The sequence below is a fragment of the Macaca mulatta genome, chromosome 8 (genome assembly GCF_049350105.2).
Source record: "Macaca mulatta isolate MMU2019108-1 chromosome 8, T2T-MMU8v2.0, whole genome shotgun sequence".
Classification (NCBI taxonomy): domain Eukaryota; kingdom Metazoa; phylum Chordata; class Mammalia; order Primates; family Cercopithecidae; genus Macaca; species Macaca mulatta.
The window spans coordinates 131,189,518-131,205,944 of record NC_133413.1 but is presented as its reverse complement, the minus strand read 5'-3'; the positions used below and the strand labels follow the sequence as shown (position 1 = coordinate 131,205,944).

Genomic DNA, 16,427 nt, shown 5'->3' with positions numbered 1-16,427 from the left:
CAAGTTAATCCTGCCAGAAGGCAAAAAACAAACAAACAAAAAAATACTTAAGGACAAAGGGGACCTGTCAAAAGAACATAGGAGTCAGCTTGAAGAGGCTCATACTGGCCAAATTTTGGATATCAAAACAACAAGCAGAATAATGATAGTAGTGAATTATGGCACATTAAGGAAGAATCTATGTTGAAGTGAAATGTAAAAACAACGGCAGCAAAAATAGCCGTATATTGGAGAAAGCTCTTCATTACAGAAGTATGTCTGCTGATAAATGTAGAAGGAATTTAGATATGTTACTTACATTTTTAACATGCTCCCCATGTGGTTCTAATTCCCTCCAAAGTTTGGGAACAACTTCTAGATGTTACCTTGAAGTTCTTTAATTCTATAATAGCTATAAAACTTTAAACATAGTTCCTTCCTTGCATAAATAATATTCAATATAAACATATGAAAAACAGAGATTCTAGTTAGCCGCTGATAATTTGTTTTCTCCTTTATAATACTTCTGAAAGCATTTTTATTGACTCTTCTCTATACTGGTCAGTCTGGCTATTCCTGAAATTTGCCATTCTATTCTAGTATGGTCCTGGGAGAATTTTTTCCCCTCTTTACTTCCACTACAATTCCCTTCCTGTGGAGAAAAATATTTACACTCATGGAGATGGGAAAAGGAGGCAGCTGCCTCAGACTGTCTCCAAGCTCTGCATTTTGCTTGCTTTAATTTTCTTTGTCCCTTCACCAGGCAGATGAGAACTTTTAGACATCCTGTTGCCTTCTTGGAGTTTAGTTCAGTGGACACTGTATGTAAAAGTAGTGTGTAGTGATACCTCAAAGGGCTTGAATTTTCATTTCAGATGTGAAATACAGCAATTGCCTTTTGCCTTTAAATGTGTGTTCTTCCTCTTGGCCTCCAAGTTTTACATCTAAGTAAATGATACTGTCTTAATCTGTTTGTGCTGCTAGAACAAAATACTTGAGACTGGGTAATTTATAAATAATAGAAATTTTTTTTTTCACAGCTCCAGAGGCTGGGAAGTCCAAGATCAAGGCAGTAGCAGGTTTGGCACCTAGTGAGGGACCAGTTTCTTCTTCCAAGATGGCACCTTGTTGCTGAATCTTCCAGAAGGGACAAATGTTGTGTCCTCATATGGCAGAAGAGATAGAAAGGCAAAAGGGGCTACCTAGTTCCTTCTAGCCCTTTCATAATGTTGCCAGTTGCATTATGAGGCCTCTACTCTCATGACTTAATCAACTCCCAAAGGTCCCACCTGTTAATACTATCATATTGGGTCTTATGTTCTGACATGAGTTTTGGGGGAACACATACATTCAAACCTTAACAGATACCTAAATGCCCTTATCTAGGCCCTCAACTATAATGCCTTTAGGCCACAACCTGTTTCATGTTCCACTATTCCCTCAAACTTGACAAATCTAAAATGAACTAACATCACCTCCTGACAAGTCCTTCCACACTCTTTCTGACTACCTAAGTTCGTGCCTAGTATATTGTAACAGTTATGAGCATAAGTTTGAAGAAAAACAGATCTAAGTTAGACTAGGTTTGAACCCCAACTCAAATGCTTATAGAAAGTGTGAACCTGTTGAGTGCAACATTCTCATCTGTAATATGTGGATGATATTACCTACCTCAAATAATTTCTGTCAGGAATCAATGGTATATGTTAAGTACACACAGAATCTAACACCTTGTAAAGGTTTAATAAAAACTAATTGTTATTTCATTGGCTTCTCCTCCTTTTCCTAGTTCTTTATCCAATAAATCATCACAAGCTGTTCAATCTTTTTTAAAACCATCTCTTTTATTTCCACACAAATACTGATTTTTAGCCATCCTGCCTAAGCTATTGAACAATCTCCCTAAGTCGTTTTCCTGCTTCAGTTTGCCAAAGGCTTGTATTCCTATTGTGTGCAAGGAATCATGCTAAAGCATCTCAGTCTTTCCCAACTACTTAATCCTCAATCTGTCACCAGTATCTGTTTTGATAATACCTCTCTTTTGATTAGCAGGAATGAATGGCTTCTCAGTGCTTTTAGATAAATTCTATAGTAAGTTTCCAACATATCTATAGTGAAGAGCTATCATTTAGTCTGGCCCAGTCTGCTTCCAGATGTATTCTAGTGAACACATGCCTTTCTTTTGGTGACTTGCTTATCACCCCCACTCTAGCCATGAGGCTTTGGCTGTCAATCATGTTCTCTGTCTGTGTTCAGAAGGATAGAAATGTAACCCAAGCTGAGTCACCTGACTCCTCTCTTTGCTTGAAAGTTTTCTCGAATTGAGTTTAGGAGAGAAGGGTCCTTTCCTTCCTGGAAGCCAAGCTGAGTGCCATGAACCTGGAAGCTGCCAGTGGCCATGGTTTAGCCTTGTATAACCTAAGAAAATGCAGTGTGCTGGTATCACGTTCTAGCTGTACTTGAGGCTCGTTTTTCCCTTGATCTTCTAGCAGATTGGCTACGTGAACCAATGCTTTTTCCCACTGGCATTTAGTGTCAGTTGAAATGCCATCATTTGGAGCCAAGTATTCTGACTAATAACACTATCTTTTCACCAGATCACTGTCTTATTTCTTTCCCAAACCCATCCAAGCTGGTCAACCCACTGCTCAGTGAAGAAAATGCACATCCTTTTTCTTCTTGCCTTTGACCAAGTTGATCTCCCTGCTAGGAATGTTTTCTCTTATGCTCCAAAGTCTGTAATTTATTTAAGACTCAGCTCAAAGCCTACCTTTTCCATGAAACTCAATTCTTTTGCCATAAGCACAAGTCGAACATCTAAAGTTTAGATTCTAAAGTCTGAAAGTACTGAAATCATCTCATATGATTTCTAATTATTAGGTCATTAATTCTTGGATGTCTTTCCTTTCTACCAAATTATAATCAAAATTATGGGTTCAATGAAACCATCAAATCAAATTCTATCATTTTATAGTCAAGAAACCAAAGTCAAGAAGTGAAAAGAGATAGTTCCAAATCACAAAGCCACTCTAAGTAAATTAGAATTTACTTAAAGATACTCATGTATGACTGATAATAGTGAAGAATTCACTGAAAAGGAAAAGCATGTGCCAGTAGCTTAAGTCACTGCAAAATGTCTATGTTGTTAGAAGAGTGGGGGGAAAGATGAAAAATAATTTAAAGAAAGTGCTACAGTTTGTTCAATGATGAAAAATGAAAGGCCCTAAATATTCCATGATCTGGAAATATTTCTAGGCAGAAAAACTCTTGGTTTACCTTTAAGAGATTCCCAGAGCAGTAGAAGAATTTGAGGCCCTTGCCAGAGAAGGCAGTGGGATAAGGATGTGGTATTTGGGGACTATTCCAAGTTTCAGTTATAGTTAAAGAATAGAAGGAAGAGATATCCATTTAGGATATAAGAGAATTTGCGCTAGTCATACTGATGGCCTAAGAGTCCAGTACAAAGAGGTAACCAGGGGCGGGGCAGGGGTGTCTGGAAGGAAACTGCTGGAGCAGAGAGGAGTGGGTCAGGTGAGTTATAAACAAAAGTGAACTAGCAAGTTTTGATACAGAGTAAGAAAAGAAATTTGCCATTTCTCATGAATCAACGGAGGGACACAGAAATGATTCCATAAAGGAAGTAGATATGGTGGAGAAGGGATGAAGAGGTCTCCCTACATATAGACCCCGATGGCAAATGTTCTCCTAGTAATTGAATAACCAATCTCCTTTGCAATCTGAAGAGTATTAATAGTTTAGCAAGGCCCTGAAACAGTTATTTCAAATTTCTTTTCATATTATTTTAAAGATGCATATGGGTGAAACTTTGATTTCTTATTCCTTTTTACTTCCCACATCTGATATACCTACTTAGGTCCATTTGCTGAAGTTTCTAGTATGTAGTGGGATAGCTTGCTATTAGGATTTTACAGATCTCTTATGTTTGACATGTCTGCCAAATGGAATCTATCATTCCACAGTTTCAAATGTATAATCCCTGAGGAAAAATGACAAATTTACACCATAGATATTAAAATACTAGTATAAAGTTTGTTTCAACAGTAGATTGTTATAGAAGAGAAGTAAAAAGAGCAGAAATCAATAACAGATGATGAAGGATAAACAACTAATTACTTTACAACTCTGCCTTAGGCTAAGCCTGAAAACGTCCTCACAATCAAATTCTAAACATAGTGAGCAGTCAAATAACTCTCACCTGACTGACTGGTTGGCTGAGAGTCTGGGTGATTGTCTGTCTAGTTTACCAAGGACTTGCCCAGGTCTATGCAGGTATATGCAATAGAGGGAGTTTCCCAATCCTTTTAAAATGGTGACATATCTGCTAGCCAACTGGGGCACACCAGAGAAGAAAGAAACCACTCAGCCTTCTAATCATGTGCCATCTCCCATTCTCAGTGCTTTACCTTTAAAATAAGAATCACGGGCCGGGCGCGGTGGCTCAAGCCTGTAATCCCAGCACTTTGGGAGGCCGAGACGGGCGGATCACGAGGTCAGGAGATCGAGACCATCCTGGCTAACACAATGAAACCCCGTCTCTACTAAAAAATACAAAAAAATTAGCCGGGCGAGGTGGCGGGCGCCTGTAGTCCCAGCTACTCGGGAGGCTGAGGCAGGAGAATGGCGTAAACCCGGGAGGCGGAGCTTGCAGTGAGCCGAGATAGCGCCACTGCACTCCAGCCTGGGCGACAGAGCGAGACTCCGTCTCAAAAAAAAAAAAAAAAAAAAAAAAAAAAAAAATAAGAATCACTAGTCTAGCACTGGGATTTGAAATCTGGAGGCTGGCTGCTTCCAGACTCATTTCAGTCTCAGCACTGCAGCTACCTAATTCTCCCTGTGGGCTCTTTGTGTACATGTCTTCTTCCTGTCTTGATCATCTTTGCATCCCTGGGTGTACCTGTCTCCAGCACCTACCTCAGTTATTTACCAAAGTATATGCTCAGAAAGTGTTGGTTGATACCTGTTTAAATACGTAGGCCTCATCTTGGGAGTTTTGCATCTCAAGAGCCCCTCCTGCTCCGCTTTCATTCTGGTCTCTAACATACCCATAGATATCAAAGAGCTCTCCACTTCCTCTTCTCCAGTATTCACATTCTATTACTCTCCATTCTATATGCATCGGAAAAACCCCCTTTAAGATGCTTAATCTGTTATTCATGAAACACTATCAAAAGCACAGTGATCATATTTTCCAAACTGAAATATTGGAGCACATATTCTAATCAGTAGAAATTTACTTAGCAGGTAATTGAAAGTAAGTTTTAAAAACAGGACTGTTCTTCAAAACCCAAAACATATGGTTGTTGAAACTCAAAGAGGACAAGGAAGATGGTCTGTGTTATGATCCTCCAAGGCCCCAAGCTGAGGCCTGGTCCAACCTATCTCTCTGATCTCCTCTCTCACCTCTTTTTTCCTCCCATGGACTGCCCCAGCCACATTGACCTCCTTTGGGTCTTTTGAACCAGACCAGCTTGGTTCTGTGTCGGGTACTTTGCACTGGCTTTTCCTTCTCCCTGGGACCCTCTTTCCTAGGTCTTTCCAAGGCTTGCCTCTTATTATTCATGTCTCAGTCTAAATGTCACCTTTTCACAAAGGCTTTCCTTAATAGCCAACACCTCCAGTAGCTGGTCCTCAGCAGCTCTCAATTTTATGACTGTTTTTTCTTCCCAGCATTTACTTCTACATGAAAGTATGTGATGTGTTTATAGTCCGTCTCCACTTCCACCCTACCCTACAGTGCAAGCTTCACAGAGAGAGTCTTTGCTGGTATGTCCACTCCCGTATCCCAGCACCAAGAACATGGTTGGGGCACAACGAAATTTTACAGAATAAACAGAACATGGTTCTTTCCCCACGTGATACTCTTCTGTTATGTATCTGTGGCTACTGTGGGGCTGAAGATTGTGTGACCTGCTCTTCCAAGGCTAAATCCATCCAAATATCTGTAGGAAAATGCATATCTCATGGGAAAGAGCAACAGAAGGATCTCCGTTTGGACTGGGTGGACAATGGAAGTCAAAGTTAGGACTGGAAGAAGATACAGAACAGGGGACAGAGCTCAGTGAAAGAAATCGGGTACAAAGGGGACTTTAGGTATAATTTCCAGAATCCTGAAGTTGGACTGTTCCCAGACTCAGCTTTGACACAAACTTATAGTGTGGCCTTGGATCCTTCTTTGCTCTGCTCTGAGCTTCAAATGCCACATCTATGAGTAAGCAAGCTGGAGGTCGCTTCAGACCATTCCAGTGACCATTCTCTGAAAGGGGACACCTAAGAGAGTACATGCTTTCCTAATTACACGCAGTATGGCCGCAGTGCAGTTGTCCCGGCCTTACTGAACTAAAAAATGAGGTCAATAAGGTATACCTTTGAGAGTCAGCATTAGCAATCAGAGGCCAGATATGTGGAGTTGTCTGAGAGGAAAACAACAAACACCCAGGCCTACTTGAGGGTACAGGATGGGAGGAGGGTGAGGATTGAAAAACTACCTATTAGGTACTACGCTTATTATATGAGTGACAAAATAATTACACCAAACCCCGTGACATGCAATTTACCTATACAAAACACCTGTACATATACCCCTGAACCTAAAATTAAAAAGGTTTTTGTTTTTTGTGGGTTTTTTTTGAGACGGAGTCTCGCTCTGTCACCCAGACTGGAGTGCACTGGCACAATCTCTGCTCACTACAACCTCCGCCTCCTGGGTTCAAGCAACTCTCCTGCCTAAGTCCCCCAAGTAGCTGGAACTACAGGTGCCCACCACCACACCCAGGTAACGATTGTATTTTTAGTAGAGACGGGGTTTCACTATCTTAGCCAGGCTGGTCTCAAACTCCTGACCTCAGGTGATCTGCCTGCCTCAGCTTCCCAAAGTGCTGGAAGTACAGGCATGAGCCACTGCACCTCACCATCAGTTTTTTTTTTTTTTAAAGACAGAGTGAAGTATAACAAGACCACAACAGTCACCAGTTTCAACTTGTTAACATGTCTATAGAAAAAAATGTGTCGACTGGGGGAGGGCAGGGTGTTCTCCAACCTTGGAAAGAAGGAAAGGCCAGAGGCACCAGCTGGTTCCACCCTTCTCCATATGGTCTAGGGGAAGGGCCTTCCTCCTCAGTGTCTCCCTCCCAGTGGAAAGGCTGGCTTCAGTGTGCAGATGAACACAGGGGCTGTAGCTAACAGGCTTTGAAGATTTTCAAGAGTGTAAGGGCAACGGTTAGACTCTCGCAGCTTTAAATCCTGACTCTGCCATTTACTAATTACATGACAGGGGCAGCTTATGAAACCTGAACCTCCCCTTCTTCACCTGTGAAATGGGAATGACGGTAATAGTAAATATCCTCAAGAATTGCTGGGATGATTAGGTTAATATGTGTAAAGAACTTAGAATAGCAGCTGTAATTATGATTCCACTGGAAAGGGCATCTCTGGCTAACATACATGCCTCAGGCCTAATAACTATCTCCTCTCATTCCGATGCAACTTTCAAAAACCAACATACTCCTTCCCATGTAGGTTTGCTTACACAGAAAAAAAAAATGTGCTTATCACAGAGATTCTGAGAAATTCCCATCCCAGAGCCTACAGTTTCTTCTGGCAAATCGATATATTATCTGTGGTTGTGCCTGGGCCTCCCACATTGTTTGGCCACAGAGGCAAGATGCAGGCATGATGTTGATGCAGGATTTCTGGTCCAGGAGTCAATCTGTCTTGATTTGTAAATCTTCACACTGGCACTCTGTTGCCTATCTCAACCTTAGTGTATCTGGATTTCAACGCAGATACTCAGGCTCTGGTTTCACTGAAGAATGATGCACATGAGTCAGTCTCTAAAGCAAGGGGCTAGCCCCAGCTGCTTTTCGGTCCTGAGAGTGGATGGTGATACCACTTGTGTTAGCTCCTTGTCTGATTCTGCATGTCACAAAGGGCTGGAGAGCCCCTGAGGCTGCCGTCCCTGCTGTGGCCACCTTTGCATGAAAGAGTAAAGAGCTTTTTGCAAAATGGGTGAGTTAAAAATATAGGAAGAGGGAGAGCTACAAGCAGAAGCATCAATCCAGGGCACCTTCTCACCTGCAATGACTCCACCTTCTCAAGAAAACGTCCAAATGTTTTCATTTCATTCTTTGACCTGGTTGGGACTCCACTCTTTAGGGAGTCATCTGAGCTTTTAAGCCTCCTTGATTAAAAGTGTGAGTTATTCTAAAAGACTTAGAGAACTTTCAACGATGATACACATCAATGGGAATGTGTTCAATAAGATTTATTTCAACACCTTGCTGGGTTGGGGTTACTTCAGGAATTAACAGAACTGTGTGTTTTGTTTTGTCTTGTGTTTGGAGACAGGGTAGACCGCAGTGGGAAGGGTACGTAATGGAGAATCACGAAATACCTTGAGCGGACCCTGAGACCTGCTTAGAGTTAGGGGAAAACTGGAGAGGTTCAAGGATAGAAGAACTCAGGGTTGTTCAGGTGTGACATGGGTTACGTGGGCATTTCTGGATTGGTCTGGGAAGGTAAACAACCATTATAATATTGTTACCCTGGAAAAATGCAACTTGAAATCCAAATAACTAACTTGCAAAGTAACTTTTGAAATATCACCCATTCCAACTGAATTCTTAAATGGGAGGCTTCTTATATGGGAACTCAGGAAGAAAGAGAGATCCCCAGGCAGCATTTGGTGTGGCACTGGGAAAACAAAGATAGGTCAAAAGCTTAAAGCATAGAATGAGTTACAGCTGGAAGAACATTTTTCCCTGGGGTCTGAGGCAGGCATGACCTGTTGAAAACCCCAGGCCAGCAGAGACACCTGTCCAGGGCTCCATAAAAAATATTTCCTGCATTTAAGGAGAGGAGGTTTAAGGCACTCGGGCTATGTTGAGTCTTCATTCTAGAATCTTGGGACAGCGTATTCCCTTTTAACTCCTGGGGAGTCCAGGGCCTTGGTCTGAGTTTAGCTTCCTCCTAGGAACCCGGGTGGAAAGGAGAGACAGGTAAGAACTCCGCAGAGTCAGGGAAGCCTGGGTTTGAGGAAGCAGAGGGAGGAGACCTGGATCTAGTTACAAAGGAGTTGTAAGACCCAGGGACAATTCTACGTGCTGGGTGTGAAAGGGGAGGGGGCTCAGGAGGACCGAGTGAGGGCACTGAGGCAGGACGCACGCACCCGGCGAAGGAGCTGGGACGAAAGGGGGACTGCGGTGGGCTGGAGAGAGGCGGGACGGGGAAGGCGCTCGGGAAGCTGTCCCCTCGGCGTCGTGCGCTCCGGGGACGGAGGCGGGGAGGTCTGGGCGGGCGAGCGGCGTGTGACCGCCAAGGCTGCGGCGGCTGGAACAGGTGAGCGGCCGCTGGGTTGTGGGTCCCCGCCCTTCACCGCCAGCGTGCCTCCTCCCACGGACTCTCCCCAGCGCTGAGCTGCTCCGCGGCTCCCCTTGGTTTGGGGTTTTGCAACTGGCTGCTGGCTTTTTTCCCCTCCCCTGTCTCGGTCTCTCCTTCTTCTTTTAGGTTGCTCCACCCCGCCCAGGATCAGGAGAGGGGGAACCAGCCTGACTGCGGCTGCCAACTCCCGCCGAGTGCGTCTGCGAACTCCCGGAGCGGAGTCCCGCGTGCCGCCACCTCCCCACGGGGCGCACTCTCCTCGCTCCCCCGGGCCCCGCGTCCTCCCCCCGGCCACCCTTCCCCACTTTTCCCCCCTTTTCCAATCACATGGCATTTTAAGAATGCCGGAAAGATGGCGGTAGCGGCGGCGGCGGCGGCGGCGGCTGGGCCGGCAGGCGGGGGAGGCGGCCGGGCGCAGCGGAGCGGGCTGCTGGAAGTTTTGGTGCGGGATCGCTGGCACAAAGTTCTGGTGAACTTGAGCGAGGACGCCCTGGTTCTGAGCAGCGAGGAGGGCGCTGCGGCGTACAACGGCATTGGGACCGCCACCAATGGCTCGTTCTGCAGGGGCGCCGGGGCTGGGCACACGGGCGCGGGCGGCGCGCAGCCCCCGGACTCGCCCGCCGGGGTCCGCACCGCCTTCACCGACCTGCCGGAGCAGGTGCCCGAGTCCATCTCGAACCAAAAGCGCGGCGTGAAGGTGCTGAAGCAGGAGCTAGGCGGGTTGGGGATCAGCATCAAGGGGGGCAAGGAGAACAAGATGCCCATCCTCATCAGCAAGATCTTCAAGGGGCTGGCGGCGGACCAGACCCAAGCCCTGTACGTGGGCGACGCCATCCTGTCCGTGAACGGAGCCGACCTGCGGGACGCCACCCACGACGAGGCGGTGCAGGCGCTAAAGCGCGCGGGCAAGGAAGTGCTGCTGGAAGGTAAGGGGTTAACCGCGCGCGGGCAGCGCCGGGCGCGCACACACCTGCTCGGCTTCCCACCCGCACGCTCACACTCACACCACACTCGACCACGTGCCGACACACCCCAGGGGGCCGAATGTGTGTGTGTGGGTGGGGGAGAGGGCGGAGGAATTGGCAGCATAGAGTTTTGTCAACTTTTACCCACCCTGGGGGCAATTTGTCTCCAGTCCGCAGGGTTGGCTTGAACCCAGGAGGGGTGTATGGAAAAGCGAGGCTAGCAGGGTTTCCCAGCCGGATTGCTGCTTAGTATACGTTGTTTCATTTTTGTCTGCGAGTAATCCTAGTAGAGTGTAGGGATTGGGATATGGAATCGAGAATGAAGGGTGAACTTAGAATATTCCTACATCCAACGTTGCCAAGCAGGGCCACTGCGTAATTGCAACGCATAGTTTTCCGCTTTGGCAAAATTTCCCACTCTAAAGCCTGGGCAACCCAGCAGAAGAGGATTGACTCATAAAGGGGTGAGAGAGAGGTGGCAATATTGTGAATGCTAAAACTCCGACTATCCTTCTGGACGTTCCCCCTGCAAATGGGGGACTAGGGTTATGCCTGGAGAGTTGTGTCAGGGGCCGGGAAATACGTTGCAGTTTTGGGGAAAATTCACTTTCCCTGCCGGGCATCTGGCCGGTCAGTCTGGATTCCAGGTTCCTCTGGGTGGAGAGCTGGTGAAGTGGTTTTTCTGGCTGCGTTTTCTGGAGCCCTTTCTGAGTAGTGTGGAAACAACTTTGCATTTGTAAACAGTTCCCCCTGCGTGTGAGGAGCCTAGAAACTACTCTCTGTCTCTTGAGATCTGATGTCCCCAGTCCCCTCATCATTGAATGTGAATAGAATAGGAACCACCTATTTACAGTTTTGCACTGTTCATGGCTATGTTGAGTTATGTCGGGGAGAAGGGCATATGGTAGTAAACTGAATTCTCCTGTTTGGCTACAGCTGCATTTCTCACTTGTTTCTCTTCTCTTTAGTGCTGTGTACATACCTCTGTCAGCACTAATAACGTGTAATTATTTTATCTATTTACTCAGCCTAGCCTACCTATAGATTGCGGTATCTGGAGTCTTTTATTTAGCGGTGGATCTCTCTTGGAGCTTAGTTGCTCCATGTCATACATGCTGAGTAAATGAATAAATGAACCTATAGCTATTGAAATAGACTATTCCATCTGAGACCATGTAATATGGTGATTGATTTAAGCCCTAAAGACGTAAGTCAATTTCCTGCTTACCTAGTCGTGGCACTGGTGTGTGAAACTGAGAAAGTTTAAAGCAAGGGTGCCAGCATCACTAGTGTGTGACAGCTGATGCAACTCCCTGGTATGTCATGGCCCACCTCCTGGCCCACAATACAGAGAAGTTCTCCCCCACCAACCTTGTTTGTCTAGAGGATTTGCGATGTCTTCATAGTCAATTACCACCCTGGACCCAGAAAGTGGAAAGCTATTTGCTTTGGCTTGATGATTAACATAACAGGAAAAAAAAGTTTTCTTGACTCCAGTGTGTGTTGGTTTGTGTGACAAGGGCCAGGTGGGATCTGGGGCAAGTGTTATTTGGACTATAAACTGTTGGGCACCTGCTCAGTTTGCAATACTTACTGTAAATACCGGGGTAGGGGTTGGGGGTGGGGCGGAAGGCGGGTCATTTTATTTTAGGTACTATCCTTTATTATGTCCCTACTTTTCTTCCTCTGCTTGCTTTCAATTTAACGAATAATTACTTGGCAAAGAGGTAAAAAATATCTCTCACCCAAAAAGAGGAAGAAATTTCTCTGCAATTGAAAATAAACTTAGAGAAAGAAAAAAAAATCAAGCAATTATGTGACTTTCAGTTTCTTGAAACAGAAACTGAAAAGTGAGTTTGGTAAAAACCTCTAACATGACATTCTTAGAACACTTTGTCATTTGTCATAGGCAGGACCTCTGGAGAAACCCTGTGGGTCTCCTAGATATGAACATTTTTGGCTCAGTGTAGCAGCCTTATCCTCAGCCCAAGTTTTTCAAAATCAGCTGCTATTAAGGGAAGCGGAGGCCCTCCTCAGAACAGTGTCTTTTATTCTGAGCCAAAGTGTTCGTTCTCAATGCAATGGTAGTCATCAAATACCATCAAGTCAAATATCACAATCCTCTCTTTTGTAGCTTAGCCTAATACTGGGATTCCCAGTTGAAGGGGCTTATTAGGACCACTTCAAGGGCTTTTTAAAAAGACATACCTACTTCATATTCTAACATGCAGTGTGGATTCCAGAGTTTCTACATAGGAGAGGTTTTGAAGATGTAATCTGGTTACATGACAGGGCAAAGGGAAATGTTTTGAAGGTACATTTGTATAGCAAGTACACCCTTTTTTCCGGCTAGATTCCTTTTTGTTTGTTTATTGGGGGAGTAAATGGAGATTAGTTTAGTACTCCAACCACCGCCCACACGCACCCCACTGCATGACATGCGCCCCCTGGTGGAGAGCTACTACCTCTACGAGTGGAACACCCTGTAAAGTGAAACCCTGGAAAAGTTTCAATGCCTGCATTCTAGGCATAGATTCCGCCACAGAATTAACATAACCTCCCTAAGTCTCAGCGTATTCATCCATGAGATGGGAATAAGGAAACCTGCTGGACCTGCTTACTTTACAGGACTGCTGTATGGAAGAACACATTGAGAATGAAAGGCGTGTATCAAATATCTGCTGCAAGTAGTTTTACAGTTCAAATGAAATGAACATAAAACTGTCCCTTCTCAAGGACAGTCCTATCTTTTCCCTTTACTGGAGTTTATATTTCTCATTTTTATAACACTTTTTTTTTTGTACTATGGTGTAATGCTGGGAGACCATTCCTGTGGGACCACAGGAGTTAAACAGAACTGGAGAAAGAGAATCATATCAATAGCTAACATTTCTTGAGCACTTAATATGTGCCAGGCTTTACCTGTTACACTTATAGTAACTGAGGCCAGTACTATTGTTATTGTTTATTTTACTGATGAGGAAATTAAAGCTTACAGACATTAAGTTTTTTGCATAAAGTAACATAGTGGCCAGCGCAGTAGCTCATGCCCGTAATCCCAGCACTTTGGGAAGCTGAGGTGGGCAGATCACAAGGTCATGAGTTCAAGACCAGCCTGGCCAAAATAGTGAAATCCTGTCTCTACTAAAAATACAAAAATTAGCTGGGCATGGTGCCCCATACCTTTAATCCCAGCTACTGGGGAGGCTGAGGCAGGAGAATCTCTTGGATCCAAAAGGCGGGGGTTGCAGTGAACTGAGATCATGCCATTGCACTCCAACCTGGGCAACAGAGCAAGACTCCATCTCAAAAAAATAAAAAATAAAAAATATAAATAATGTAACATAGCCAGGAGCATTCCAAATCTATCTGACATAAAAGCTTATACTTTTAACCTCTAGGCAATACTGATGCTCTGAGCTTCCACTTGGAACTGTGTACTTGAACCGGTTGGAGTTATTGGGTTCAAAGCATTCTTCCGCCCCACTCCTGAAGTGCTGGGGACAAATCAGCAGGAAACAGCAATTGTGTGGGCCACTCAAAAGGGAGAGACGGGAAGGAGGAGTGAATCTTAAAAACCTAATGCACCAAGTGTCTACTGTCAAAACGAAGCTGCTGTAACATGACCCAGCCCTACCATGGTTAAACACATGGCCAGCAAGGAGACTAAATGTAATCCAAACGTGAATAAACTCTGCCAGTTAAGCCAGTGTTTAGCCAATATTCATTAAAGTTAAGATCAGAAATCTTCACACCACAAGCTCATTTCTCATTTTAAGGGGTATGGGCAGGGGCTGCACATCCAGCCATGCAGGTATTGTACCTGTAATTCCAGCAACAGCATTCACATAGACCATAGTGTCAGTGGCACCCTCTGGAGCTGGGCACAGTGCACCTGCACAAATGTCCTTGGCAGCTCCAGGTCAGGAGGGACAGAGGAGTTTTTTGCTCTTAGATTGATAGTAAAACAGTATTTTGAAATAGGTCAACTTTTTGTAACTGAAGCTGCAAGGAAATTAATTTATCCATAACTTTGTTGAGATCAAGAAGTTCAGAATCTTCTGGAAGACTCATGTTGGAGTATGGAGGTGGGGGTGGACTGAATAATCCCTTGATCCCAAAGGTCTCCTATGGAACTGGACTGGAAAAAGTGGAAACTCAAAGAAGAAAGTCAAGGACAGTTGTTGACATTACCCCTGTCCATTAGAGCTTCCCCTTCAGCAATGCTCCCCTGGAATGTTTGCCTGAGATGGTCTGGAACCTCACTGTCACAGTCACTTTCTCCAACGGTGGAAGTGGGAGTGATCAAGGAGGAAGATGGGAGCAAGGGAGGGGCAGTGATTTTCTGGAGTAAAATATCAGGATTGGAAGAAAATTAGAATTTTAAGGAATCTTACTTTATTTAGGATGTACAGATTCTTGAAGAATACCCAATACCCTGAGATTCGCGTCTTGAAACCTAGGTTTTTATCTTCTACTAGTTTCACTTTTACAAGAAATTTCATCTTTTTAGGACTTAGTTTTCTTTACTGGGAAGCATAAGGAGCTGGGTTAAGCCATCTCTAAACCTTATTCTGTCTTAAATCCTATAAACTCAGACCTGGTGCACATCACTAATAACAAAATTTTAACACCCCTCTTATTATTGTAAAGTGAATTTCACAAATAACATAGCCTAACTCTAATTTAAGTTTAAACATCTATAGAATGCCCTACTAGTAATATAAAGGAGAAATAAAATAAATTGTTAAAACAAAAACTATATTTCAATAGATAAATGCATGGACACAACTACACCAGAGGTCATAATGAAAGAGTTAGATGCTCGCACCTTTATGTTAAATCACTACCAATGCACAGCTGCACATGAAGATGAGTAGGGCTGTGTGGTATCACTTAGGAGCTAGACAAGCCTTTCACTGTGAAGGACTGCCCCAGGTGTTCCAGGATGTCCAGCTTCCCTAGCTTCCTTCACTAAATGCCAGCAGTGTGACACCCCTTCTGTACTTCATCGCTAAAAAGCCTTTGTAAGTTTCTGAACTGCCACTGGGAGGGAGGTGTGGACCCCCCACCTTCTTGAGAACTGGTGTCCTGTAAGAATGCTAATTCTGCCTCATCACTTTGTAGTGCCTAACCTTTTGCAAACTCTTTTTCGAATGTAATAATAGCGAACACATGCAAAACACTGTACCACATGCTGTTTTAAGCACTTTACACGGATCAGCTCCCTGGATCCCAATGCTATTAGTATCCCTCTTTTACACACAAGAAAACTGAGGCAGAGAGTTTAAGTCACTTGCCAAAAACACACCATGAATAAGTGCGGAGTCTTAGGTTCAAGCACAGGTCTTATAGCTTTTAATCCTCATAAATGGGCCTAGGAGATAAATAGATAAGGGATGCTTATCCCCAATTTGTTGATCAGGAAAGGGAAGCTCCAAAGGTTGGAATGATTTGTCATCATTGGTCTTCTGTTTTCTTATCTGGTGTACTGGTTTTCTATTGCTGCTATAACAAATTATTAGAAACCCTAGTAAATGGAAACAACACACATTTATTACAGTTTTTAAAGTCAGAAGGCTGACACAGGTCTCACTGAACTAACGTCATTAGCAAATCTTTATTCCTTTCTGGATGTCTAAGGGAGAACCCCCCCTTTTTAAAAATCTTTTCCAGAAGATCTTAGAGACCACCCACATGCCTTGGCTATTGGTCCCATTCCATTTCTAAAGCCTGCAATAGCACCCTAAATCCTTCTCATATCAAATCACTCCAGCCTCTTTTCTGCTTCCCTTTCATTTTTAAGGACTCTTGTGATTACTTTGGTCACTAACAAACACACCAGGATAATTCTCTATTTTAATGTTATCTCATTAGCAACCTTAATTCTTCTCTATTTTAATGTTATCTCATTAGCAACCTTAATTCTATCTTCAACCCTTTGCCACATAAGTTAACATATTCACAGGATCTGGAGAAGACTAGGATGTGGGTGTCTTTGGAAGGGGGGGGTGGGCATTCTTCTGCCTACTAAATCTAGTTTGCTGAAGTTGTAATGGTAAGAAATGTCCAGGGTAGTCATTAGAT

At 44.1% G+C, this 16,427-nt stretch overlaps 1 protein-coding gene across 1 annotated transcript in view; it reads left to right on the top strand.

The window, feature by feature from the left end:
• The first annotated feature begins 9,707 nt into the window (after nucleotides 1-9,707).
• Nucleotides 9,708-16,427, top strand: part of SNTB1 (syntrophin beta 1) — a 276,011-nt gene continuing 269,291 nt past the window's right edge. Inside the window, exon 1 of the mRNA XM_015145928.3 lies at nucleotides 9,708-10,301. Coding sequence (XP_015001414.3) covers nucleotides 9,728-10,301 — 574 coding nt within the window. The 5' untranslated portion in view covers nucleotides 9,708-9,727. The remainder of the gene's footprint in view (nucleotides 10,302-16,427) is intronic.